At 35.7% G+C, this 27,947-nt stretch overlaps 1 protein-coding gene across 1 annotated transcript in view; it reads right to left on the reverse strand.

Annotated features, from left to right (window-relative positions):
* LOC128635615 (uncharacterized) overlaps positions 1–9,755 on the reverse strand; it is a 72,746-nt gene extending 62,991 nt beyond the window's left edge. The window contains exons 1-2 of the mRNA XM_053688680.1: positions 9,624–9,755; positions 7,679–7,859 (exon numbers count right to left, since the gene is read on the reverse strand). Coding sequence (XP_053544655.1) covers positions 7,679–7,768 — 90 coding nt within the window. The 5' untranslated portion in view covers positions 7,769–7,859; positions 9,624–9,755. The remainder of the gene's footprint in view (positions 1–7,678; positions 7,860–9,623) is intronic.
* Between the last annotated feature and the right edge of the window lie 18,192 nt (positions 9,756–27,947).

Below are 27,947 nucleotides of genomic sequence, written 5' to 3' on the forward strand. Positions count from 1 at the left end.
AACTCTGCAACATACTAGTCCCTAAATGGCTGTATCAGATAAAAACTGCAGAACAATGCTCTTTATACTAACTTTATGACCATAGCTAGCCTCGTTGCTTGCAGACTAAAGCCCAGATTGGCTCCTCTCAATGAGGCAAATGGTAGGTGGGCTTTGGCTATTGAAAAATAACCGCAGTAAAAAGTATGTTAATTTCTTTTAAAAATATTAAGACTTGGTGGACATATTTATTATTTTATTCTTGTAATTACAAGGTGTTCACTGTCCCTTTAACTGACCACTTGGGCATGCTTATAATGCTCCCTATCTCAACTTTTAAAAGTATAGAGTACACTAACAAATTTGAGTCACTTTAAGATGTTTTGGTTACATCAATTAACCCTTCACTTGTTATAGCAGATTGTGTGTTATTCTGTGCACAAGGTTAACACCCATTCCAATATGAATTGCACTCCACTTTTAATCTAGCCCTAATTGCATTCATGCAACTTTAAAGGGACATCAAAACCCAACATTTTCCTTTCATGATTCAGAGAGACCATGTAACAAATTTTCTATTTACTTCTATTATCAAATATTCTTTGTTCTCTTGGTATCCCTTGTTGAAAAGCAGGAGAGAAAGATCAGGAGCGTGCACGTGTCTATTGCACTATATGTAAGCAGTTTTGAAAGAATGTTATACATTTGAAGAACACTAGAGGGCAGCACTATTTCCTGCCATGCAGTGTTCTAGACGTCTACCTAGGTATCTTTTAAACAAAGAAAACTATGAAAACAAAGCAAATTTGATAACGGAAACAAATTGGAAAAAAAAAATTAAATTGTTTGTTCTGTCTGAATTTTGGGTTTCACTTCCCTTTAACTAAATTAATCTAATTTATTAACAAAATAAATAAATACAAAATGTGTTCATTTAAAATGTATACATTGTGTATAAGTTCATTCATTAATTTTTTTTTTTTTGGTTAAATTCTTTTTATTGAGAGAACAAAAGTAATATAAAAATACAAAAACAACCATCTTATGTATCCACGCAGGGAAAACTGTTTGTCCTTAGCATCATAACATTACTAAAATCAGGGTGTACACATTTGTTACATCAGAATTACAAGAGCAGGCCTAAGGTCGTTTATATGGGTTTAGCGGTTCTCATTTTACCTTTAATATCTCTTAGCATTTGATATCTCATAGTAATGAATGTCTCTTAGACCGCTGCTGGAGTGAATGCAAGGGAGAGAAAGAAAAGAAAAAAAAGGGGGAGGGGGAAGGGGGGGGGAGAAGAGAAGATCTGGGAGAAAGAAGCAATGGAGAGGAGGAGGAGTCTGTGGAACGCTAAGAATACTATAGAGTTAATTTATTTTTTTAATTGGTTAAATAAATGTATTCACTAATGAACGAATGTCAGACCAAATTGGTTCAAATTAATTTTACAAACAAATAATGACACATTTTGCACATGTGTAATGAATACATAGACCTAATTTAGTGTCATTACACTCGTGGGACATAAAATATATTATATTATTTTTTGCATCTAAACAAAGGTATATTTTATTATGTGTTATAGTTTAACCACACCGTTAGGACATTCAATGACTTTCTAACAGCACTGGGCTTTAACCCAGTTAGGAGGGTATGAAACGTCCTCCCTTTTTTGGCATCCTAGCACCGTAGGCAGTCCTTCATGATTTAATCCTGGCCTTGAAATCATGTGATCAGATATACAATTTCATGATTTATTTTTTTAAGCAAGTTTTTACATCAGGAATTCATTCGGATGTTAAAAACTTGCCCCCTGCATAAATGGGATTAATTATTTATTTTCCTGAACATATTTTCATTGTTGTTATGAAGTTGTCCTTATCAGCCAATGATATCCTAAATTTTTGACCAGCAGATCACTTCACTTTCATTTCAAAAACAGTTTTAAAGGGACAGTATATACCTTGTCATTTCAACAGTTTTTTCTACAATCTTCCAACAAAGTAATGTATCAGCAGAGTATTAGCTCAATTAGAAATAAATTACACCTGGTGTGCAGGAATTAATTTTCAATGGACAAACTCTTCCAACCACTTTCTATATCTGGAAGAGCCAATCTGGAACTGAGTATGGAGTTTTTCTGCAATCTTCCAACAGAGTAATGTATCAGCAGAGTCTGACCTCAATTAGAAAAATGTAACACCTTGTTTGCAGGAATTATTTTTCAATGGACAAACTCTACCAACCAACTTTGATTGTTATAAGAATACTTTTTTGCTAATTGTGCGCTTAATGAAATAATATGATTACCATAACTTTAGACACACCTGCTAAACTTTATTTTAAGTATTATAAATGCTCAGAGGGGGCAGGAGTTTTTTAGGCAACATCTTAGAGAAAATTCTCAGACATAGGGCTCCATGTACTAAGCCGTCAATTCATCCGTCATTTTAGACGCGGATAAACTCGCCGTTACTCGCCGCGGGCGAAATGGTGTCCGCTGTCACTATGTACTAATAATCCCCCAATAAATAGACAAGTCTAGCCCGCCGCGAGCAGTGGCGGATTATTGATAAATTTGACGTCTCGCTCGCCGCGACTAAGCTGATGTACTTTTAACTTTCAGTTGAATTGTCTGGCCAATTATTAACACGTGACATGCAAGGTGTCACGAACATCATAGTAGTCGCGGGAATAGAATTTTGCTCCTATAAAAGTTCAACTTATCTAAACAACTTTATTATTGTTCTAAATTTTTTGAAGAGTGATAACAGAGCGTTATTTTTGTAATATTTATTTACAATTTGGATATGGCTTCATCTGGATCTGATAATATATAAATATTAATATAAAAATAATTATAAAGATTGACAACTATACAATACAAATTTAAAATATAGATTACTCTTTAATTACAGTCGACAAATTTGGCGCAATTTATGTACATGGAAATGAGAGACAAATTAGACGCCAGTTATGCTGTACAATGCTGATATTACTGCCTTTTATATATGTCTAGACTGGCGTCTAGATTGACTTTCCTATTGTTTTGTACCTTGCCCGCCACCTAAAAGGTGGCGAGGCAAAAATAACGAGGTGGGAGCGGAAATTGTAGCGAGCGGACAAATAGATTTTTTAGTACATTCGTTTTTGGCGAGTTGGTGGTCAAATGTGTCTAATTACAGTGAAAAATGGAGAGGTAGCGAGGTTTGGCGGATAAGTACGCTCGCAATTTTAAAGATGCGAGTTTGAACATAGTTGACGACTTTGTACATATCAGTTTGCGAGTTTTGACGCGAGATTTGTTGCAGGTAGCTCGCTGACTGCTTAGTACATGGAGCCCATAGCACCTGTGAAATCTGCTGCATGTGTCACACTGAATGATGATGCTAATTGCAGCTGCACTGTGTACCATTGTTTGCTTAATGCATTACGTGAAACCCAAAGATAAGTAATCCGTTTATAGTTTAATCGCTACCTTGTTTTATAAGTTGATTACTTATTTATGTTATTGCAATAAGTTAATAATAAACACTGTTATTTTGTATACTGCTTTCTCGTCTGTGAGTTTGCCTGTTTCAATAGTATTGTAAGACCCCAGCACCAGGACATAGCATTCCTGACATTTGATATGCTAGTTATCAGGTAGTAAAATTACAATTTTCAAACCAGGAAAAAGAGACAAAATAAAAAATAAAATTAAACTGCAGTTGTTTTACTGTGGTTAAATGGACATAACGTCATGTTTTTGTGATTCAGATAGGACATACAATTTTAAACAACTTTCCAATTTGCTTCTATTATAAAATTTGCTTTTGTCCCTTAGTATTTTTGTTGAAAGAACAGCAATGGTGGGAACTAGCTGAAAACATCAGGTAAGCTAATGACGAGGCATATGTGCAACCACCAATCAGCAGCTAGCTCCCAGTATTGCAGCTCCTGAGCCTACCTAGGTATACTTTTCAACAAAGGATAGCAGAAGAATAAAGTAAATTAAATAATAGAAGTAAAATGGAAAGTTGTTTAAAATTGCATGCTATGGTGTTGATTTATCAAGCAGCGGATGCTGCAATCTACCCCCAAAGTTTCCGGCTTGCCGGAAACTTAAGTTAAGAAGCTGCGGTTGTAAGACTGTTGCTCCTTAACTCATCCACTACCTCAGAGGTGGCGGACTGCAATCTTACCGATCAGATACGATCGGGATGATTGACACCCCCTGCTAGCGGACGATTGGCCACGAATATGCAGGGGGCGGCATTGCGCAAGCATTTCACCAGAAATTATTGTGGACATGATTCGCTGCATATTCCTTTAATTAAGCATTGTATTTTACAATTGCAGAGTGTTTACTGTCCTTTTAATGCAGGAATGGGGAACCTTGGCCCTCCTGATGTTTCAGAACTACATTACCCATAGTGCCATCTGCTGGCAGAAAACTAACATTCCGTATCCACCATCAAAGTGGCGGTCAGTTAACGGAAAAGTACCTAAAAATGTTCTTTCATATGCATTATAGAAGCGTGTTGTCTCTTTAAAGGACCATTAAACTTGACATTTCAACAATGTATAACATGTTTCATTATTGCAAGTAAAACATTATTGCAGTATACATTCAATATTTATTTTGCTGCCTTTTGCTGTAAAATACTTTTAAAAATTGAACTTGTTTAACTTCTCCCAGGGAGGTTTGGGTTAATACTTTTAGGCAATTTATGTAAGCCTTGATTTACTTCACCCTCCCCACTAAAAATCTCAGAAGTCACAAGTTTGTAAAAGGGGGATTATCAGTTTTGCATCAACAATCAGGGGCCCGATCCGATATGCAGCATCGCCCGCAAAAGCCGGCAACGCCAAATATTGCGCTGGTTTGGTATCCTATATACGGCGTAACAAAGAAGTTACGCTTGTATATTTCTGCCTTCGGCCGTCGTTTTTTGGCCCATAGACAGGTATACCAAACCCACGCAGTTTGGTATCCAATATACAGTGTAAGGACTTACGTGGCGAAAATGGAGAAATCTTACTCCATTTTCACCACGCTACAAACTGTAGGTGTAGTAAGCCTTATGCTGAGTATTGGAGCCCCGTAACTCCCTAAACTGCCTGCAAAATAAAACCTAACACCTAACGCATGCGCAATGTCTATCTACCTGTCAACCGCAATCCCCCACCACAATCCCTAATAAAGTGTTTAACCCCTAAACCGCCGCTCCCGGACCCAGCCACCACCTACATTAAATGTCTAACCCCCTACTGTGATCCCCCTACACCGCCGCCACCTACATTCAAATTATTACCCCCTAAATGTAATCGGCCTACACTGCCGCAATCTATATAAAAAATTAAATATAAATAAACTACAATTATCTAAACTAAAATATAATTAAATACAATAAACTAAATTAGAAAAAAACAAACAAACACTAAATTACAAAAAAATAAAAAAAGATTACAAGAATTTTAAGCTAATTACACCTAATCTAACCTAATGAAAGCTACTTTAATTCTATTGGCTGATTTGAATAGCCAATAGAAGAAGAGCTACTGTAATTCTATTGGCTGATTAGAATAGCCAATAGAATTACAGTAGCTCTTATTCTATTGGCTAATCAAATCAGCCAATAGAATTAAAGTAGCTTTCATCCGATTGGCTGATTTGAATTTGAAGGCTCAAATCAGCCAATAGGAATTCAAGGGACGCCATTTTTAATTGCGTACCTTGAATTCCGATTCAGTGTACGGCGGCGATCGTATGAAGAGGATCCTCCACGCTCCATGGCTCCGGTCTTCAGTTCCAGCATCGCCGGTCTTCAGTTCCAGGGAGGACGGTCTTCAGCTCTGCGGTCATCGGTCTTCAACTCCTCCACTCTGCGCCGGCTGGTTCCTGGAAGAAGAAGAGGTCGCCGCCTGGAAGAAGACTTCTCTGCCTGGAACAGGACCTTCTCCGCCCGTCTTCAGGACAGGTAAGGAGCACTTGGGGGTTAGACTTAGGTTTTTTAAGGGGGGATAGGGTGGGTTTTAGAGTAGGGGTGTGTGGGTGGTGGGTTGTAATGGGGGGGATTGTTATTTTTTTTCACAGGTAAAAGAACTGATTACTTTGGGGCAATGCCCCACAAAAGGCCCTTTTAAGGGCTGGTAATAGAGCTGATTACTTTTTGTAATTTAGTTTAGGGTAGGGACATTTTTTTATTTTGGGGGGCTTTGTTATTTTATTAGGGGGGTTAGATTAGGTGTAATTAGCTTAAAATTCATGTAATCTTTTTTTATTTTTTGTAATTTAGTTTTGTGTATTTAATTATATTTTATAGTTTAGATAATTGTAATTTATTTAATTAATTTATTGATAGTGTAGGTGTATTTGTAACTTAGGTTAGGATTTAAATTACAGGTAAATTAGTAATTATTTTAACTAGGTAGCTATTAAACAGTTATTAACTATTAAATAGCTATTGTACCTAGTTAAAATAAATACCAAGTGACCTGTAAAATAAATATAGACCCTAAAATAGCTACAATGTAATTATTAATTATATTGTAGCTATCTTAAGGTTTATTTTATAGGTAAGTATTTAGTTTTAAATAGGAATATTTTAGTTAATAAGATTAATATTATTTAGATTTATTGCAATAATAATTAAGTTAGGGGTGTTAGGGTTAGATAGGGTTAATATAGTTAATATATATAATATAATAACTATATTAACTATATTAACCCTAATATATTTAGGGTTAATATAGTTAATATAGGTGGTGGCGGTGTAGGGGGGTCAGATTACAAGATTAGGGGTTAATATATTTAATATAGGTGGCGGCGGTGTAGGGGGCTCACATTAGGGAGTAATATAGTTAAAATAGGTGGCGGCGGTGTAGGGGGATCATATTAGGGGGTAATATAGTTAATGTAGCTGGCTGTTAGGAGTGAGAGGGGGGAGGGAGTCAGTTTTTGTAGGCGGCAGTTTCTAAAGTGCCGTAAGTCACTGGCGACTCCAGAAATTTGTACTTATGCAGATTTCTGGACATCGCTAGTTTGTCAGACTTACGGCACTTTAGCATCTGACGGCGCCGTATATGTGATAGCTCGAGTTGCGAGCTGAAACTACGGGCGGCGCAGGTTTCCACGCTTGCGCCGAAACCTGCGTCGTATATCGGATCGCGCCCCATGATAGGAGAAGCATTTTTTGCAATAGTAACTATTTTGAATCAGTGATAAACCACCTTAAGGAATGAGATATGGGCAGCTTCCCCAGTCTCTCTCAACTGCACATGTGCAAACAGAGTTTGTGCTATATCTGAATATTAGTTTGTGATTGGTTAACAAGGATTCTTTTGTTCTGGGGAACAGGGAAATCAGTGAAAAGAATAAACATAAAACACTATAGTCATTTGACAAAATAAAGCTACAGTTTTCATTGTAAAATTATTCTCAGATATGAAAAATCAAAATCATGTAGTTTACAATTTGTGTTTAGTGGTCCTTTAAGTGTATACTTCATCTCAAAAAAACACATTTGAAAAATCAATCAAAATGTCTCTTTATATCAACCTATCATGTTTGAAAGATACTTAAAAAGATAAACTAGTCCCTACCAAAGTAAATAAAAAAGAGCAAAGAATCTCTATCTTGATAAAGGGATTTTCCTTGCAATGGGACATTCAGAGTATATTAACTTAAACAAAAATGGAATTAAATATTTACCTTTATATCCCCAGCATTTATTTGAAAGACAACACTGTATGAGAAAGTATATGGTGTCTCATTCTGAAATGTCACATGATGGTTTCCCATCTTGAAGGATTTGTCGCCTGTTCTGTGTGTTCACAAGAGCTTGTGTTCTTCAGTCAATTGGTGAAAGACAACCAAACTATGAAATCACTGTCTGTAAAATAATTAATACAGTGTATTATGTTTATAGTTTATCTCTAAACCATAGCTTTACATCAAAAGATCCAAATGTTGCTGTATCTCATTACTGTAATGGACATGAAAGTCAAAATTAAATGGTCATCAAAGTCAAAAGTAAAATGCATTTTTCAGGTAAAAAACAACTTTACTTCTCGTATCATATTGTGTCGTTTTATGTATAACATTTCTGAGGCATTTGTAAGAATTCCCAGTGTTTAAATAAATCTTTGTGTGTCTGTGATTGGCTAGTGGCTGTTACAGAAGAGGCATATAGAGAACAAAGATCACAGAGATTATGATTTTAAATTAATAAAATGTGTAATATCTGCACATTTATGGCAAATCATTTCATGGGCTGGACTAATAAACTTTCCCATGAAACCAGCATCTTTTTCTGCTCCTGGATTTTTTCTTTAAAATTAACTTAGAGAGTTTAGTTTAGAGGGAGTTTAGGTGTTAGGTAGAATAGGGCTATATTGCATTGAGGTTGTGGCGGTTTAAGGTTAAGGTTTCGTGTAGCGTATTTGCGATGAGCTAGTGATGATATAAGGGTTAACAGGATAGTACTTGGGCTAGTGGCGGTATAGTGGTTAATATAGTGTTAGTGGTTAATAAGATAGGTACTTGCGGTGACTATGAGTCTGTAAAGGTTTTAATAGGATAGAACTCGTGGTGGGCTAGTGGAGGCATAGGGGTACTTGCGGTGGGTATGTGGCGGTACTTGCGGTGGGTATGTGGCGGTATGGGAGTTAAAAGGATAGGTACTTGCGGTGGGTATGTGGCGGTATAGGGGTTAATAGTATAATACTTGCAGTAGGTATGTGTCAATTTAGATATTTAATATTGTAGTGTTAGTTTGCTATCTTGGGGTACTTTGGTTTAGGGTATCATGATTAGTGGTTAGGCACAGCAGTTATATTTCACAGAATCCTTTACTATGCATCTTATATATGGGCAGCAAAGCTGGTTCTTGCCTAAGCCAGCATCACCGACGAATGGCGGGTAGAGTAAATTCCTCTTGGTGATGCCGCTATGTCGGGAGCTTGAAATATTTTGACAGGCTCGCTCAACATAGCGGCGAATCCTTTGGAATATTTTGCTGTCTCGTGGCACTTTCGATCATCAGGGCCTTAGTGTGTGTATTTGTGTACTCTTTTTATTTTGCCATTTCTATATTTTTGTTATATTTAAGTGTAAAGTTATTCAGGTGTTTGTAACTTTGGTGTTTGTAAGTTTAGATTGCACACAGAAAGTTATTTGAAATCTGAAAGCTTTGTGAAGAATGTCTGGAAATGTTGAAAATGTATAAAAATGTATAAATTGGAGGTAGTTTATATATATATATATATATATATATATATATATATATATATATATATATATATATAGAGAGAGAGAGAGAGAGAGAGAGAGAGAGAGAGAGAGAGAGAGAGAGAGAGAGAGAGAGAGTAGTGAGAAGTGAAATAGAGATGAAAGATTAGAGAGAGAGAAAAGGGGTTAGAAGAATAAGCGACAGAGACACTTAGGGCCAGATTACAAGTGGTGTGCTAATGATAGCATGGGTTGCAATACCCAATATCGCTGGACTGCACTAACATTAGCAGATGAGTTGATATTACAATTCCTTGTTAAATTGCATTTACCAAAATGTAATTGTGACATCCATGTATCTTTAAAATGAATCAAACAGAACAAGTAATTAAAAAGTAAATAGATACAATAACTTACACATACATACCTTTATATCTGGTGTGTTGTAGATTTGGATTCCCAGCACAGCAGACCTCACAAAAGTAACTCACCTTTGGAAGAAAATATATCAACCAAAGACTTAGCTATACATGAGAAACATATGGTATTTATAGCCTAGAGTGGCAACAATTTAGCCAATAAGAATGATATGATTGGAATTCAGCATAGGACGGTGTCTATGATGTAAAGAAAAGAAAATCAGCATAAAAAAGGTGTGGGTGTGACAGTAAAAAAAGTCATAACCAAATTAGTAATTCATAAGAAAAGAAAAAAGACCTTGAAAAATAAGATTTATGTTTCATGTATAAAATAAATAAAAATAGTGTGTTTTTAGTTAAGATAGATTGTGTTTATCTATAATTGTGACTTAAATGAAGAGTTTTTATAACATTTATAGACACATCCCGCTTTATTGTATTTTCTTAAATTCTTTATAATGCTCTAGAACTATAGCCTGACAACAATAAGATGGTTAGATAGCATTATAAAAGATTTCATGCATTCTCTGTAACAATTTTCTAATGTTTAGAAAAAAAACAAAAAAAAACAAACAAAACAAAAACATTAACAAAAAATAAAAATAAATAAATGAGAGCGTTCGCTGATTATAAATGTTGTATTACATTGCGGACCACTCCTCGCCCTCTGGATTGTTGTCTCAGAAGGGATCATGCACCATTTTACCTGTAGGTTTGCTGTCATGAGGAATGTGTAATTACAAAATGGGACTAGGATCATATTCCAAACATCTCTAGGTAAACTTAAAATATATGGTTCCAATTTGATTAGGAATTTCCTTATTCTATTTCCAATGTCATCCTTTACGTCAGAGTGTTCCCATAACAGTTGAGAATGTATAGCAGACCGTGGGGCAGAGAAAGGGGGGTCTATTATGTATCCAGAAACAAAATATGTGTTGTCGGGCTAAAAAGAACCACTTGATGTACAAAAAGGCTGGACTCTTTTCTCAAACCGTCTTGTTCTAGAAATAAAATTTAATTCAGAGACAATATTATTTTGTATTTTCAGGTCTTGGAAAGCCAATAAGAGATCTTACTCCAGTATCTTTGCAGTCTGGGGCAGTGCCATAAAAGATGAACAATATCAGGGGAAGTTATTATTTTTATTTGACAATTATTACAAATATCTTGCGCACCCGGAACCTATTTCACACGTAGCTTGGGAGTAATATAAGATAGTAGACATGTGCGATTCGTTTCGGTTCGATTCGGAAATTCGGAAAATTCGGCAAATTCGGCGATTCGGATCAAACCGAATTTCCGAATTAAAATTCTGCCGAATTTTCCGAATCTAACCGAATCGAACCGAATTGATTCGTAAATTCGGATGGCCATTGGGATTACACTAGTATTGTACAGTATGTTAGGTTAACACCTAATATACAGTATAATACTAGTCTAATCCCACCTAACACTTACCGAAATGCCGAATTTACGAACCAAATTGAACCGAATCGAACCGAATCCAGCCGAATTTCTTCGAATCCGAATGAATCCGAAACGAATCCGAAATGAATCGATTCATAATTTTCCGAATTCGAATCGATCCGAACCGAACTTCGAAAAATTCCGAATCGATCCGAACCGAACCGAATTTTTTCGCCATGCACATGTCTATAAGATAGATGCATTAACCTAGTGTGAGATTCCCTGAGGTTAGCTGACAGTGTTACCTTAGGGACTTTCAAGAAACTCTCATGTAAGTTATCGGATATGTTTTGGATTTCCTTCAAGTTGTTCCATCTATCTTTCAATTGTTCTATAGAGGAGTGTTCATAGTGGGTGACTATGAGAAAGTAAATATGTAATATAGAATGTATGCCTTGACGGGCTAGTGCGCAAAGGGAGATGGTGTGTGTAAAATCTAGACCTTGTGCTAACAGAGAGGTAATACAATGTCTGCCTTGAAAATAAGCAAAATTGTCCCTAGATTGTAATTCATATCTATCCCTCAGTTCTTGGAAGGTGAGTAAGTGCAGCATGGTTCAGTTTTGAAGTTGTGAAATGTTACTTATACCTTTTTCTTTCCATTGTCTGAATACTTAAGATGAAAGATCTGGTGGAAAACCTGTGTTGCCTGTAAGGGGAAGGAATATGCTAAGGCGCTGAGGGCTACCCCATAACCTGCATAACTTGATGTAACATGGCAAGGAGGATAGGGTGGTGTGTGGAAGAAATGCAGGATGAAAGTATTGTAGTAGTTGTTGCTCTAGGTTAGACGCACCAAAGAAATCTATACCCGCCATCCAATCTATGACTAGTTTCGCCAAAGTAGCCCAGTTGTACCATAACACATTAGGTAATTTAAAACCACCTTTGGTTGTAGAGAGAGACAATTTTAAGCCACTAATTCATTTTTTTTTCTTTCCAGAAAAACTTTATAATATTAGATGTGAGAGTTTGTGTGCCTTAGTTGGAAAGTAAGAGGGGTAACATCTGTAGTGGGTACAAAATCTTTGGTAAGACCATCATTTTAACCAGATATATCCTTCTAATAAGGGGGACTGCAAGTCTAACCCAGTTATTTAAGAGATTCATTATTTCCTTTATGCTATGCAGGAAGTTCAAGTTATATATGTGGTTTGGGTTAATGTGCAAATTAATTCCAAGATATTTAAAGAACCCATCCGTGATTCTAAGGTTAAACTGTTTCACAGATAGGCCTTGGGTATTGCGGAGCCAGATCATCTCTGACTTGTCTACATATATTTTATAGTTCGAGAAGGATCCAAATGTAAGGAAAATATAAAAAATGGGGAATCTCGGTATCTGGGTCAGGGAGATAGAGGAGGAGGTCTTCAGTATATAATGACAGATGTATATTATGACTGCCTTTCTGGAGTCCTGTGCACTGTTGTCTAATATAGCAACTTAAGTGTTCTAGCACAATGTTAAATAGGAGAGGTGACAGTGGGTAGCCATGTCTGGTGTACCTCTCCAGGGCAAAAGGAGAAGAAACTCTGCCATTAATAATTTAAGTTGCTAAAGGGTGGGTATAAAGACTACGAATTGCATGGAGGAAATTACCTGTGACCCTGAAATGTTCAAGAGAGGTGTATAAGTGTTCCCATTCTATTCTGTCGAACGCCATCTCTGGGGCCATTTATCAAGCTCCGGATGGAGCTTGAGGGCCCGTGTTTCTAAAGACCGCTGCTCCATAACCTGTCCACCTGCTCTGAGTAAAATCGGGTTGATTGATACCCCCTGCAGGCGGCCGATTGGCCATGAATCTGCAGGGGGCGGTGTTGCACCAGTTGCTGGTGCAATGCTGAATACGTAGAGCGTATTGTTCTCCGCATTCAGCGAGGTCTGGCGGACCTGATCTGCACTGTCGGATCAGGTCCTCCAGACCTTTCATAAATACCCCCCTCTGTGTCAACAGCCAAGAGACAGGCATTTTGTAATTGTTTTATTTTTATTTTTGCTGCCTCTGACAAACATTGTATCTTTTGGACACATTGTGTTGGTTTCAGGGAACGTGGGTCAGTTATCTGGGTGGCTGTGAAGTCCCAGCCTGCACAAAGAGCACTACTCATAATTGCTATACAAATTGTGAGTGTATTTTAATCATTATCACACAGCTTTTCATAGACAATACTTGGCCATGTTGGCGCACCTTTGTTGCTTTTATTTTATATTGATTTCTTGAAGGTTTGGACACTGGACCAGTCATTTGGGTGACTGAGAAGTCCCAGCCTGCACATATAACATCATACATAGGTGCTATACTTATTGTGAGTGTTTACCGGATTACAGATTAAACATGGCCATGTGGCGCACCTGTTGTTGCATTTGTCTTACAGTGATTGCTTGGAGTTGAAGAGCCATTTCCTATTTACAGAGAGAAGCCTTGGTTACTTAGACAACATATCATTCTGGAAGTGTCTCCACCCTAGTAGAACTATCACCAGTCTTTCATTGTTCAGATAACTTATCCCTCACGGATCTAGGAATTACTTTTGGGGCTAACTCATTTGCTTATTCTTTATATATTGTGGATTTGTGGTTCTGGAAGGACCCCCTTATATATATCATCATTCTTAAAGGGATACTAAACCCCAATGTTTTATTTCATGATTTAGATAGATCAGGCAATTTTAAGCAACTTTCTAATTTAATCCTATTATCAATTTTTCTTCGTTTTCTTGCTATCTTTATTTGAAAAAGAAGGCATCTAAGCGAAGGAGCCAGCCAATTTTTGGTTTAGCACCCTGGACAGCATTTATCCACCAATCAGCAAGAACAACCCAGGTTGTGAACCAAAAATGGGCCTGCTTCTAAACTTACATTCTTGCTTTTCAAATAAAGATAGCAAGAGAAAGATGAAAAAATTATTATAGGAGTAAATTAGAAAGTTGCTTAAAATTGCTGATCTATTTGAATCATGAAAGAAAAAAAATCTTTAAATCAAGATCAGACCACATTTTATAAAGTAATCAATGAAGAAATTCATGTAATTCTAAAGGCTTCACAAACTTTTTCTTGCAACTGTGCATGTGTTTTTTTATCAATATTTTCAAGCGTTAACATTTTACTTCAGGTCTCCAAATGCTCTAAATTTTTCATGCTCTCTTTTGTGTTGTGCTTAAGCGCAATACCATATCACTTGTAATATGGCGATAATAGCTCACCCTATGCTATCCATAAAATATATAAAGCACCAAAAATTGTCAGCCATGTTAAGATTCTCTAGTAAACCTTTTAACCATTTACTTGCAATATCAGATTGTTCAATATTCTAAGGATGATGCACACCGTGCACTTGTAATCTATATGAGCAATAGTAGCTCACCCAGCCACAAAGTGGTTGACCACACAAGCTCACAAAAAAGGACCATGGAGTGCTAAAACATGTAATGTATGAATTTCAACTATCATCTGTTGCATCCCCCACAACAGCGTTCAAAACTGCCCCTGGGAGCAATATCAGCAGAAGGACTGTACATTGGTTAGCTTCATGAAATGGGTTTCCATGGCCAAGCAGCTGTAAACAAGCACCACATCAACATGTGCAATGCCAAGTGTTGGCTGGAGAGGTGTAAAGCACAAAACTACTAGACTCTGGAGGAATGGAAATGTTTTCTCTGGAGTGATGAATCATGCTTCACAATTTGGCAGTCTTTTGAAAGAATCTGCTTGTGGTGAATGGCAAAGAAATACTACCTACTAAAATGCATAGTGCCTGCTGTAAAGTTTGGCGGAGGATGGATAACGGTCTGGGGCAGTTTTTCAGGGTTTTGGGTTATGCCTCTTATTTCCAGTGAAGGGTCATCTCAATACTACAGGAAACTAATACATTTTAGACATGTGGGTGCTTGCAACTTTGTTGCACCAGTTTTGGGAAGGACCTTTCCTGACCTAGCATGACTGTGCCCCTGTGCGTTAAGTGAGGTCCATGGAAACATGATTTAATGAGTTTGCTGTATAGGAACTTGAGTGGCCTGCACAGAACACTGACCTAAACCCCACTGAACACCTTTACGATTAATTGGAACACCAATTGCCAGCCAGACCTTCTCGCCCAACATCAGTGCCTGACCTCACAAGTGCTCTTTTGGCTGAATGGGCATAAACTCCCACAGACACACTCAAAAATCTTGTGGAAAACCTTACCAGAAGATAGGCTGCTCTTTTTGCTGCATAGGAGGGCAACTGCATATTAATGCTGATGGTTTTTTAAAGGGATTTACAACAAACTCATATAGAAGCAATGGTCATGGTCAGTTGTCCACATATTTTTGGCCATATATATTATAAATATATATGATATTCAGGGCAGTCTCTGTAACTGGACCAGGCAGCATCTGACAGGGGTGGCATATAGTAAGAGTTAATAGTATTTTCAAAGAGATAGTTCCCTCATATTGGGTCTAGTATTGTCACAATTCTGAAAAGTTGACCTGTCTATAGAAATAATAATCAGTGTCTTGTTAGTGCTGGAGTAGATAGTCTGCACTGACAAGAAGATAGACCGGGAAGTACTGAATCATAATAAAAAACTTGTAGAGGTCAAAACCAGACTGGCAGTAAGAATCCAAGTAATATCCTAAAGAGTGGTCAATATCTAGACAAAGGTCAAAACCAGGAAGGCAATCAGTGCCAAAACAGGTGCTAAAAGCATAGTCAAGGAATGTCGGGAATCAGGAACCAGAAACTGTTGAAGCCAAATGCAGGAGCCAAAAGAATGGTCATACTAAAGCCAACAATCATACACAAAATTAAAATATTTGTATAGTGCACCCTTAACAAAAGCATTTTAATAATCTGCCACCAAAGGTTAGATCGATGAGAATAAATAGTAAAAATTGAGTTAAACGGTAACAGCGTGAATAAAAAAAACAGCCAATGATGCAAAAAATTGACATGAAAGGTAAGAGATGCAAAGCAAAAAAATTACTCAATGCTCTTGTGTAATATTTAAATTTGCTGAGCATTAATTTTTGTAACTGCTTACTATTGTTAGGTTTAGACTGTGGTAGATGGAAAGTTTGGGGCATGATTTCATTCTTGTACTCCATGGTGATATAGTTTGCTTTACTGAGGAAACAGCTAAAACTGGGCATAGGAATTTGCTTGTGCAATGGTAAATGCAGGTGATGGACGATGCCTTGCTCACCACAAGCATATATGGACTGGTTGCCTGGCTGGAAAACTTATTTATCCCCACATAAATAAGTGGAGCCTTTAGTGCTCAATAAATGTTCACGCTACTGAACATATCTAGATATGCTCTTCAACAAATTATTCCAAAATAAAATAAATTCAATAATGGACGTAAGTAATTGGAAAGTTGTTTAAAATTAAATGCTCTATCTAGACTCATGAAAGTTTAATTTTTACTTTCATGCCCCTTTAAAAGGACTTTAAAAGGTAAGGCCAAGATTAAAAGTTGAGGGCAAACATCCAGTATGGAGCATTACTATCAACCAGAGCGCAAAATATATTACTGGTATTCTTGTGTGGGTATTACAAGTCCATGTTTAATATTTATCATGGGTGTGGTAGTACAGTACACAATACAAAATTAACGTTGGATAACACTTCATTTACTCCTATTATCAATTTTTCTTTGTTGTTTTGCTATCCTTATTTAAAAAGCAGGAATAGAAAGCTGAAGAGACGGCCCATTTTTGGTTCAGAACCTGGGTTATGCTTGCTTATTGGTTTGCTAACTGTAGCCACCAATAAGCAATCACTATCCAGGGTGCTAAACCTAAAATGGTCTGGCTTCTAAGCTTTAAATTCCTGCTTTTTAAATAAAGATAGCAAGATAACAAAGTAAAATTGATAGTAGGAGTAAATTAGAAAGTTGTTTAGAAATACATGCTCTATCTTAATCATGAAAGAAAAAAAATTGGGTTTAGTATCCCTTTAAGAACCTTTAAACCAGCTCTTGGCTTGTTGATTAAATTCACCCCAGGCACGTTTGCCTGGAGTTATCGACAGCCCTTACTCATGCGTCATTGGGCTAGCATGAGCAGGGGCTTGCATTGCATAAGCAGATGCCCGATATCTTTAATGTATCCCTTAGGGTACAACATGTCAAGCTTTGGGTTAAAAAATGGAACTTATAAAAATGATATTTTCAATATCTGCTTGCTTATGTATTACATTTTGTAATCTGGTATCTCAGAATGTGGAAAGTCAAGAAAATCTTCATTTAAGACAAGTATTTTTCTGAACAGAATAACATTTTTTTACATATTTTTTTTCTTTTTTCCCACAGGGCAAATAACATTTTCAGACATCCCAACCTGCAAAAACTAATTTCAGGGAGGTGGCTTCACCCGGTACTGTGCCGACCCCCCCACTCCCAGTTATATATTGGACAACTTGAAACCCTAAATAAGATAGAGACTTATAATTAAAGTAGCTTCCCGCTAAAGTCATATTTAAAATTAAAAAAAAGTAGCTTTATTGCACAACCACATACAATAAACCTATTTCCCAGTGATCGTACGCTTGTTGAATGCATAAATATTTTAGAATACAAAGTTCAATTACGTGCAGTCAATAAGGTATTATTTGTGTTTTATTTTATTAAAAGCAGTGGGGACTTTTTGGTTACTGATGTAAGCTTTGAGGGTTCTATAATGTCCCAGCAACTAAAGGCAATCCTTAAAGAAATACTTTTCCGGATTTGGGCCACATTGGATCATGGTACTTGGAGTTTCAGGGAGATTGCACTCCATTTGCTGGCATCAGGGAGCCGCTATTAAAATCAGGGAGACTCCCTGAACTTCAGGGAGAGTTGGGATGTCTGCATTTTTACCATTGTTATTATAACTTCTTATGCTATTGAGAATGTTAATCGCATACACTTGCCAAATTATAGCGCCCTTGTGTTCTTTAGAAAAGTTATTATGTAAACTGCAGTTTTGATTTGGATATGAATTCAGAGGGTATAAGATACCTTACCAAAGTTTTGCCACTTTTAATGACAGCATACAGGGTACAATTATTTACAATATTTAACATTTCTAGTTATTGTAATCAGCAAGTAATTATGGCCTTGTTCACAATCTATTGGTTGCAGTCTTCTTAGATCTTTTTCTGGCGAAAAAGGCCACTTTCAATTTGATACTTTGGGGCATATGTATCAAGGTCTGGCGTACTTGATCCGACACTGAGGATCAGGTCCGCTAGACATCACTGAATATGGCGAGCAATACGCTTGCCGTATTCAGCATTGCACCAGCAGCTCACGAGAGCTGCTGGTGCAACGCCGCCCCCTGCAGACTCGCGGCCAATGGGCCACCAGCAGGGGGTGTCAATCAACCCAATCGTTCTCGATCAGGTTGATTTCCGGCGATGTCTGTTCGCCTGCTCAGAGCAGGCGGACAGGTTATGGAGCAGCGGTCTTTGTGACCGCTGCTTCATAACTGCTTTTTCTGGCGAGTCTGCAGGCTCGCCAGAAACACGGGGCATCAAGCTCCATTAGCAGCTTGATACATATGCCCCAATCACTATAGTGCGCTTTTAGCTCTTTCTTGCGTTTGGAAACATTGTTTCAGATCCACGCTGAAAGTCCTTTTTCTCCTATGGGGATGAAACTCTTCAGCAATCACAATCCATTTTCGGGGGCACTTTTCCAGGTCATTTTTGACTTTTCAAATTCAACATCTCTAGACATTTAGGGCAAGATTACAAGTGGAGCGCAAACATTTGCGCCTGAGCAATAAGGGGTTTATAGCGGGGACTTGCGCTTGTCAGGCTTTTTGCGGCTATTACAAGTTGAAAGTAAATACAATTTATTGAATTATTACCACAACTTCAGCAATCTAGTTAACTGTTTCGAGAAACATAAAAGTTGCACAAAACACATAATAAATGCATTACAAAGTACACACACTCATAATAACACTGTAATACAAAGTACACACACTCATAATAACACTGTAATACAAAGTACACACACTCATAATAACACTGTAATACAAAAGTACACACACTCATAATAACACTGTAATACAAAGTACACACACTCATAATAATACTGTAATACTAAGTATTAAAAAAAATATTGCACACAAACGTTATAAAGGCTCAAAGATAAGAGATCTCAGATGTTTAAAAAAAAAGGCAGGAAAAGGGCTTCAACATAAAGATACATACAGATACATTTCTAAAAAAAGGTATATGTACTGTATGTGTATGTATGTATATGTGTATATATATATATATATATATATATATATATATATATACTGTATATATATATATATATATATATATATGTGTGTGTGTATCAATATATGTGTTCATATGTATTTATATGTATTTATATGTGTATATACTGTATGTATTTACAGACATATATACACATATAAACACATAAATACACACACATATACTGTGGAACACTTTCCAGTTAAGTACATGAAAACATGTTAAAGCATATTTATGCAATATTAATTTTTAATAAATGTTTTAACTATGTATTTACTGTAAATATTTCCAATCTTCTGCACATAGCAGAATATGTTACTTGAATTTTTAAATAGATATTCCTATATATATAATATAATCGTGTTTGTAACGTGTCCGTTGCCGTCACCAATTGTGCACACATCCTCAAAGGAATGTTGTCTGTCCGAGGCAGTCAAAAGAATGTTGGCTGTGCGCGCAGCCAATAGAATCCACCTGGATTCAGCGTAGGCAAACCCAAAGCCTTAAAAAAAAGCATGCAACCGCCCGCGCAAAATAACTAACAAACACGTAACCGCCTGCAAGAAATAAAAACACATAACCGCCCGCAGAAAGTATAATAAAAAAACTAACCTCCCGCGCAAAGTATTAACAAACACCTAAACCGCAAACCCCCACATCGCATAATGATAAATTAATTAACCCCTAATCCACAAATAACATAATTAAAATATTAACCCCTTAACCATCAACCACCCACATCTCAATAAACTAAATTAACTTATTAACCCCCAAACCGCAAAATCCCCACATCGCAATAAACCTATTTAACCTATTAACTCTTAAACCACAACCCCCACATGGCACTTAACCTAATTAACCTATTAACCCCTAATCCATAAAACACCCACATCACAATAAACCTAATTAACCTATTAACCTTAAACTACCAAAACCACACATCGCAATAACCCTAATTAGTATATTAACCCCTAAACTCCCAAACCCCCAACAACGCAAATAAAAACTATTAGTATTAGTTTAGATAAGTTGACACAACCACCATTGGGGGGAGGTATGGGGGTACAAGATATTTATGTATATAACCTTTCATCAGTAACGAGAAAGAATGTAGATTGGTTAGTGGGATCAGAGAATTTTTATGTGAACTCACTGGAAAAAATATCTCCAAAAGGAGTATACATTTGCACTACACACAGAAATGAAAGAGTATGACTCTTCAATTAGTAATAACATTATGTGCAAAGGAATTTTGAAAGCATGGTTTAAGATCAGTAGTATGCTAAAATCTCCTACTAGAGGCTTAGTTTATCTACCAATTAGAGGGATTTCACGTTTTAGCCCAGGTATGGATTTACTGATATTTAAGGAATGGGAGAGACTGGGGATTTATAAGATAGGAGATTTACTAGAACCTGTGAATATGTCGCGAACATTTTCAGAACTACAGTAAAAATTAAAACTTCCTGAATCACATTTTTACTCCTATATCCAAATATCACAATATATAAAGGGTATTATAAAAACTTCCACTTCTTTTTGGGACCCAATGCAGGAAATGATAGAAGGTTTTCGGAAAGGAAGCTTTTCTTACTCTTCTCTCTACAAAGCTGTATTGGATTCAAGGTTAAATGGGATAAGGGGGGAAAATTGTCGATGGGTGGCAGCAAGAAGCATCTATATATTTGGATGCTATAGTGATGGAAAAAAGCCTAAAAAATATCATGTCTACTACACAAGATTCATACTTTATAGAGTCACAGATCAAAACTTTGCATAGATTATGTAACACCAAAAATAGCGACAAGGTGGTCTAACTGCAAACGGAGTTGTGTCAAATGTAATTTTATGATCCCAATTTGAAACATCTCCTCTGGGAATGTCCTAAACTGATACAATATTTGGCAAAAGGTAGCTTTTGGGCATCAAGAGTATTTAAGATAAAGGTCAATTTAAATGTTTTGAATATTTTATTTGCCTAAAATAGACAAGTTACTCACACGAGAAATTTAGAAAATGTATAATTAAAAGATGGTTGATAAAGCAAGGTCCCAGTATGCAGGAACTCCAGTCAGTCCTTTTAGATCAAATTAATACGGAAATATGCAATGTATTGTATGATAGAGAAATAAGTCTCAATGAGTTTCAAAAAAATTGGGTAGACGTTATCAATGTATTAGAACTGCATGTAAAAAAATGGGTCTTGGCTCCATTGGCCACTTATACAGGTTCAGGTGAAGAATAAAAATTATTCTTTTACATATTAAAGGTTAAGTGATATAGTATCTAGTAAGGGGATATGAACAAGAGTAAGGAATATTAGACATATTCATTACAAGTTTAGGATATAAAATGGATAATTCTGGTGAATCTCTGGGGCAAATACTGTTTCAAATTATGGCTTTCTTGTCTATCTCTTTTTTAATCTCATCATCATGTGTTTAGGTAAATAAATAGATTTTAACATAGAATATACATTTTTGGGGAGAGTGGACCAACATTACCTAAGCCGTATTTAGTTTGAATTAGGCTTAAGGGAAGAAAGATTCTCCCTCATTTATCATATACTCTCCACTGTTGAAGGGAAAATTGGAAAAACACTAAAATGTTAATTATGAATATGTTTAAACACTGTCACACAAATGTAACATGTAAATGAAGTATTATGTATTTATTTATGTTAACAATGAATTATGTATATTTCAATTATGCAAGTTTTAATAAAATTATTTAAAAAAATAAATAAAAATAAAATAAATTAATAAATAAAATCAGGTTTTAAAAGGAAATCAAGCAATTAAGTCTTTTTACAATAAACTATTCCATCCGTACCACTGCAAAACCATCGGAATGCATCTTGTATGTTGTCAGGATGGGCAGACTGTGCACATTTTTTCTATTGCTATATGGTCATTTTTGTACAATATTTATTTATATTCTTTGCTAAATAACCGTTTTCATTTTGGTATGATCTGAAAATAAGATGTCAACTGTGAGTTTTCTGCAATATCTTCTTTTACTGGATTTTAACATTACTTAAACTGTAAAGTGTAAACCCCATTCCCTTGCAACATTGTATCTGCATAGAAGACCCTCCGGGAGAGGACTGGAAGGCAGATATGCAGAAGTTTTTTAATATATAAATGAGTTATCTGGACTTACAGCTTTATATTGTTTTTTTTGTTTTTACTGCTCTTGAAAAGGGTGACTTTTGTTGCTGAAACACATAGAGCAATATTACACAGCATATGTAATGCTCAAAATTTGCATATCCATTTAGCTGCCATGTTGTAGCAATTTTAAATAGATTGTTATTTCCTTCCATTTCCATAAATAGTTTATACCATTTAGAGACTTTACCTTCTTAACATGAATTAAGACAATTATACAACCGAGGACTCCACAATTCCCATCCAAATTTAGTTTTCAGCCCCCAAACAAGATGTCTTACTTAGAGGTAAGCAAAAAACTCTATGTATTTCTTCCAAAGATTTAATGATACCCTCCTGTTTGTTTCAACATCTGTGAGAAAATCTTTAGACTGTGCTTTTTCCATCTACTAAAATATACCAACAGAAGCAACTGGGAACCTTTAATTGGCATAATATCTGAAATAGCATAATTACACCAACTTTCTCACAAAGCTTTTGCTATGTGCCTATTACATTGAATATTGAATAATACTTTCACAATTCAATTGCTATATTTCTATAATTAATATGAAGTAACTCTTCTAATGTATAAGCCTGTACTAATTCATTTTCCAAATCCCTATAGGCAATAAATGCAGAATCCACTCTGCTGCATATTTATACAGAGTTTTGATGTCAAGAATCTTATTTCCCCACCACCCAAATAAAGCTCTTAATATAAGATTAAAAACTCTTTTTCCAAGATTACAATAGGCCAAATAGGTCAATTTATAGAGAAAATTGATTTTCCTTGTAAGATTTAAAGGGAGATTTTTCAAGTTGTGATTTCAATCTTGTGATTTCTTAAATAAATCTTTCAAAATCAAAACATACCATTCTAACATGGAAATATTAAACACTATCCATAAATATGTAATTAATTTCACAACTTTTAACAGAATATTTGGGTAAGAATTATTTAAAGATCTGTTAAGCCACATTAGTTCTGGTTTGATTGTATTTATTTGACTGAACAATTCCATAATTGCAAGTAAGAAGGTATTTTTAGATGTACCCATAATAAATACCAATACATTATTAGCATATAATAAAACCCTTTCTTTCTTTTTTCATTTTATATTCCCAATAAAAATTCCTTCAATTTAATTTCTAAATCTACTAGCTAAAGGCTCTACTGCCAAATAGAAAAAGCAAGGGTTAAAGAGGAGAACTTTGAAACAGTTGAGGCTCCATCACAGGGGCTGCAGGGGCAGCGTACCAATTAGTTTTTGGGAGCAAAGAGATAGAAAATAAAATTAAATAAAACATGTTACTATTTTTTAGAAGGTTTATGGGGGGTGAGGGTTGGATTAAAATAATAAAAATAAAAAGCTTATACTAATAATAAAAAAAAAACCTGCTGTCAAATTGTAAGGGCATTTTTGACACATGCCCTGTCTAAGAGCCCTTTCAGCATGCCCTGTCTGCCCCATAAGAAGTTTTTTTTACATCATCCATTTAGTTTGCATTAGATTGTTTGCTCACATACATCCTTAAAGGGCTCCTAATCTCCTATTAACCAGGCTGACAGAAAAAGGGGTGGGGGTTGTACATCACAGAGTGCTTCTGTTGGCTGCTATCTCTGCCACTCACACATGACCCCTGCTGACAAGACACACTGAGGAGACAGCAATTATAGCCTAGGAGGAAGAGGGGAAGGCAGAGGGGATATGGCAGATCTGCAGAGATGCCTGTGCTTTGAATCAAATCAGGTGAGTCCCTCTTTGTTATCCTGAAATTGGGATTTTATTTATTTATTTATTTATTTATTTATTTATTTATTGCAATGATGCCTGGTGGTCTAGAGGAGAGAGAGCTAACTAGCTAGTTATTTAGAGTGGGACTAAGGTAGGCAGGGCAGGCTACAGCTTTGCGCAGGTGTGTTTTTTTATTTAGAAACTTTTAATCTATGTCGCACTTGCTATGATCTATGTATATACTGCACACCCCACAGCATGATGAGGCTCCTGCAGGAGCTGGAGTAGGCACTGCCATGTGGTTAATATTTTCCCTGATTGGGTGCACCTGCTGGGGCTTGTGTTGTGGCTGTGTCAGGGGTAAAAGGACTGGGAGGAATATTATCTGCAAACTGGCAGACAGTGTCACAAGCACAGGCAGCATGCAATTAGGGTGGCTGGCTGAGGTAGAGTAAAAAATGGATAGCAGCTGCACCGGCGATCCAGGAGGCTGTTGATTGACTGTTTTACTGCCCCGTGACTCCACTGTTACTTTTTACTGAACAAGCCATGTGCTGGGTTATGTGAGTGGGTCAGGTCTGTAAAATGTTTATGCAAGACTACAGCAATACAAAGGGGCTGTTTGCAAAGACAAGTGAGTGAGATATCCCTGACCCTGTGTGCGAGCTGTAAAAATGTAAATCACTAGCATATTTATTTAAAAGCGAACCCCTCCGCCCCCCCAAATCATGTGACAGAAAGCAGCAGTGCTCAGAATATTGCTATAACAGTTACTCTGCTTGAATATTTTAAGTAATTAAGCTATTTAATTTAGCATATTTTGCATATTGATATTCTGCATTGTACTAACTTTGTTTTATGAAAAAGATAAATATGTTAAAATTTAAGATAAATATTTCTCTTTTCACAACCTCCATTTTCCATGCATATAACTGCTTGTTTTCTTATGGTTTTAATAAGGTTCTTTTAGCTTTGCATTTTTACCCTGCTTCTTTAAGATGAGCTGGGATGGTTGCTTGGGGTAATAAAAACAACAGATTACTCACATTATCATTCAGAAACTTTATTAAAGCTGTTATACCTCTCATGTACATATGAATAGCAGATCTTTGATAAGCCTATCATAGATGACACTACAATTCCTAAATGGCAAACACCACACTGTTTGCAAGCCATTTTTTAGAAGTTTATCACTAAGTGGGCACATACATCATTAACGTACTAAAACATGTTTCCACCAAAGCTAATATTTAATAATTAGCATTGAGTTTGGAAATTATATTGTTTAATATAATGTCATGTCAAAGCTTTTATATTATATTTCATGGGAAATGCATTACAAAAAAGTATGTAATCTGTCTGTGTGTGTGTGTGTGTGTAAGAAGTGTGTATGTATGATTGTGAAATGTGTATATGTATGCAGTGTGTCTGTGTATGTGTGTGAAGTGCATATCTATCATATATACATACTTTCCTATGTAATGGGCTGGGCCTCATTTAAAGGGGTGTGTTCTAGCTCCCCACCTTCTTCAAAATTCAACAGCCACAGCTGCTTGGAAGTGTAACTTCTTAAGCGGGAAGCAGGCTTGCATGTGCAAAACTAGGGCTCTGGAGAAGCTTAGGCTGCTTCTTAGTACATGGAACCATAAGTTATTTGCTATACACTTTCTACATGTATTTACCTTTTTAACCTTTTCCAAAATGTATAGGTTCTTTAATAACCCTTTGTTTTTAATTGTTGATGCCTTAAATCCTTCCCATCTATTTATTTCTATATTCTGGATTCTACACTTGAAATTTTAACAGGAAATGGAAAGTCCATAATTTTCAAAATTAAATCACAGGAAAAGGGGACAAAATAAATAAAAAAGTTATTTTTACTTCACATTAAATTAAACATTATAAATAATAAAAAAAAAAACATTACACATAAAATATAACTAGACAATTTAAATTACAGATATAATAGATCCTATTAACATGATTACAAATAAATACTGCATATAGCTTTCTCAATATTACACTTCTACATACAGAGTGTTGACGGAGTCTGTCTGCCTGTTTATTCTACCCTTCTCTATGAAAGTCGATAAATACTTCAAAGCGGCTTTCTCTTAATTAACCAGATCTGCAAAACAAAAACAGTCAGACAAGAAGCAAAGACATTCAGTAGCGATCCATGTGGATCTGCCCTCCCCTCCAGATAGAGATTCTGGTCCGGAAACATCAAAACCACTTCTGCAGGAATGGAAAGCTTTTTTCCTCCCAGAAATGTAATCGCTACAAGCTGGAATTGATACACTTGCCAGCAAAATATTGTTATATTCCTCCTGACTATAACAAACAGAACAAAGCATCTCTGAAGTTGAAGATATTGAACATATGGCCTCTATTACTATACAATGACTTGAAAAACAAAATGCCACCCTTCAGGAAAAGTTTGACAACCTTGAAAATTGCTCTCATCACAACAATTTAAGGGTGGTGGGGCTCCCAATCTATTAAAAAATGTTTCCTTTTATGTATAGATCATGAGAGGAACATGCTGTGCCCTCCCAACATGAAAGTAGACCTTGGACGTGACAGACCTTTGTTTCATGATACTACAACCGGTGAGTTGATGCATCCACATATCTTTTTAGTTTTTCTGACACAACATATTCAGTGTTTCTCCCACCTAGAACTTTGGACACACATCTCTAATAGATGTATTAAGGAAAGATAACTATACAAAGGGATGGGCGAATGTGTAAATTTTCGAATTTCGAATGTAGAACGAATGTTATTACCGAAATTCAAATTCTAAATCTGAATGTCGATAAGAACGAATATTCTAAAATTCTGAAAATCGTATGTTATTTACAGTTTTCGAATGTCACTTTCGAATTTGAATGTTTATAATTATATCGATTGTCCACATTCGAAATTTCTAATTTAACATTCTATTTAACAAATACTATTCAGAAGTTCAATAGTTCATGTGGTAGGGCGGGAATCTAGTAAATTGATACATAATAGATACAAATATATCATTTCAAATGTTTCCATATAGAATATTGCATAATTCGAATATTACATTTAAAGAAAGCATTAGAAATACTATTACAAACATATAAATTTGAATTTTTCGAATTCGAATATTGCATAATTTGAATATTACATTTAAAGAAAAAGCATTAGAAATACTATTACAATCTAAATTCGAATTTTTCGAATTCGAATACACGTTTTGCATAATTCGAATATTACATTTAAAGAAAAAGCATTAGAAATACTATTACAATCTAAATTCGAATTTTTCAAATTCGAATATTGCATAATTCGAATATTACATTTAAAGAAAAAGCATTAGAAATAGTATTACAATCTAAATTCAAATTTTTCGAATTCGAATACACGTATTGCATAATTCAAATATTACATTTAAAGAAAAAGCATTAGAAATACTATTACAATCTAAATTTGAATTTTTCAAATTCGAATATTGCATAATTCGAAAATTACATTTAAAGAAAAAGCATTAGAAATACTATTACAATCTAAATTCGAATTTTTCGAAAATAATATTTTCGAATTTAATTGTAAAATTCGAAACCGAACATTTGAAAATCGAATGTTAGAATGTTAAGTAAACATTCGAAATTCGATTCGAACGAACGAATGTGTTAAAATTTGTGCCGTTTTTCGAATGTTGCGAAACATTCACCCATCCCTAATGTCAGGTTAGGAAATG

The sequence above is a fragment of the Bombina bombina genome, chromosome 7, assembly GCF_027579735.1.
Source record: "Bombina bombina isolate aBomBom1 chromosome 7, aBomBom1.pri, whole genome shotgun sequence".
Taxonomy (NCBI): Eukaryota; Metazoa; Chordata; class Amphibia; order Anura; family Bombinatoridae; genus Bombina; species Bombina bombina.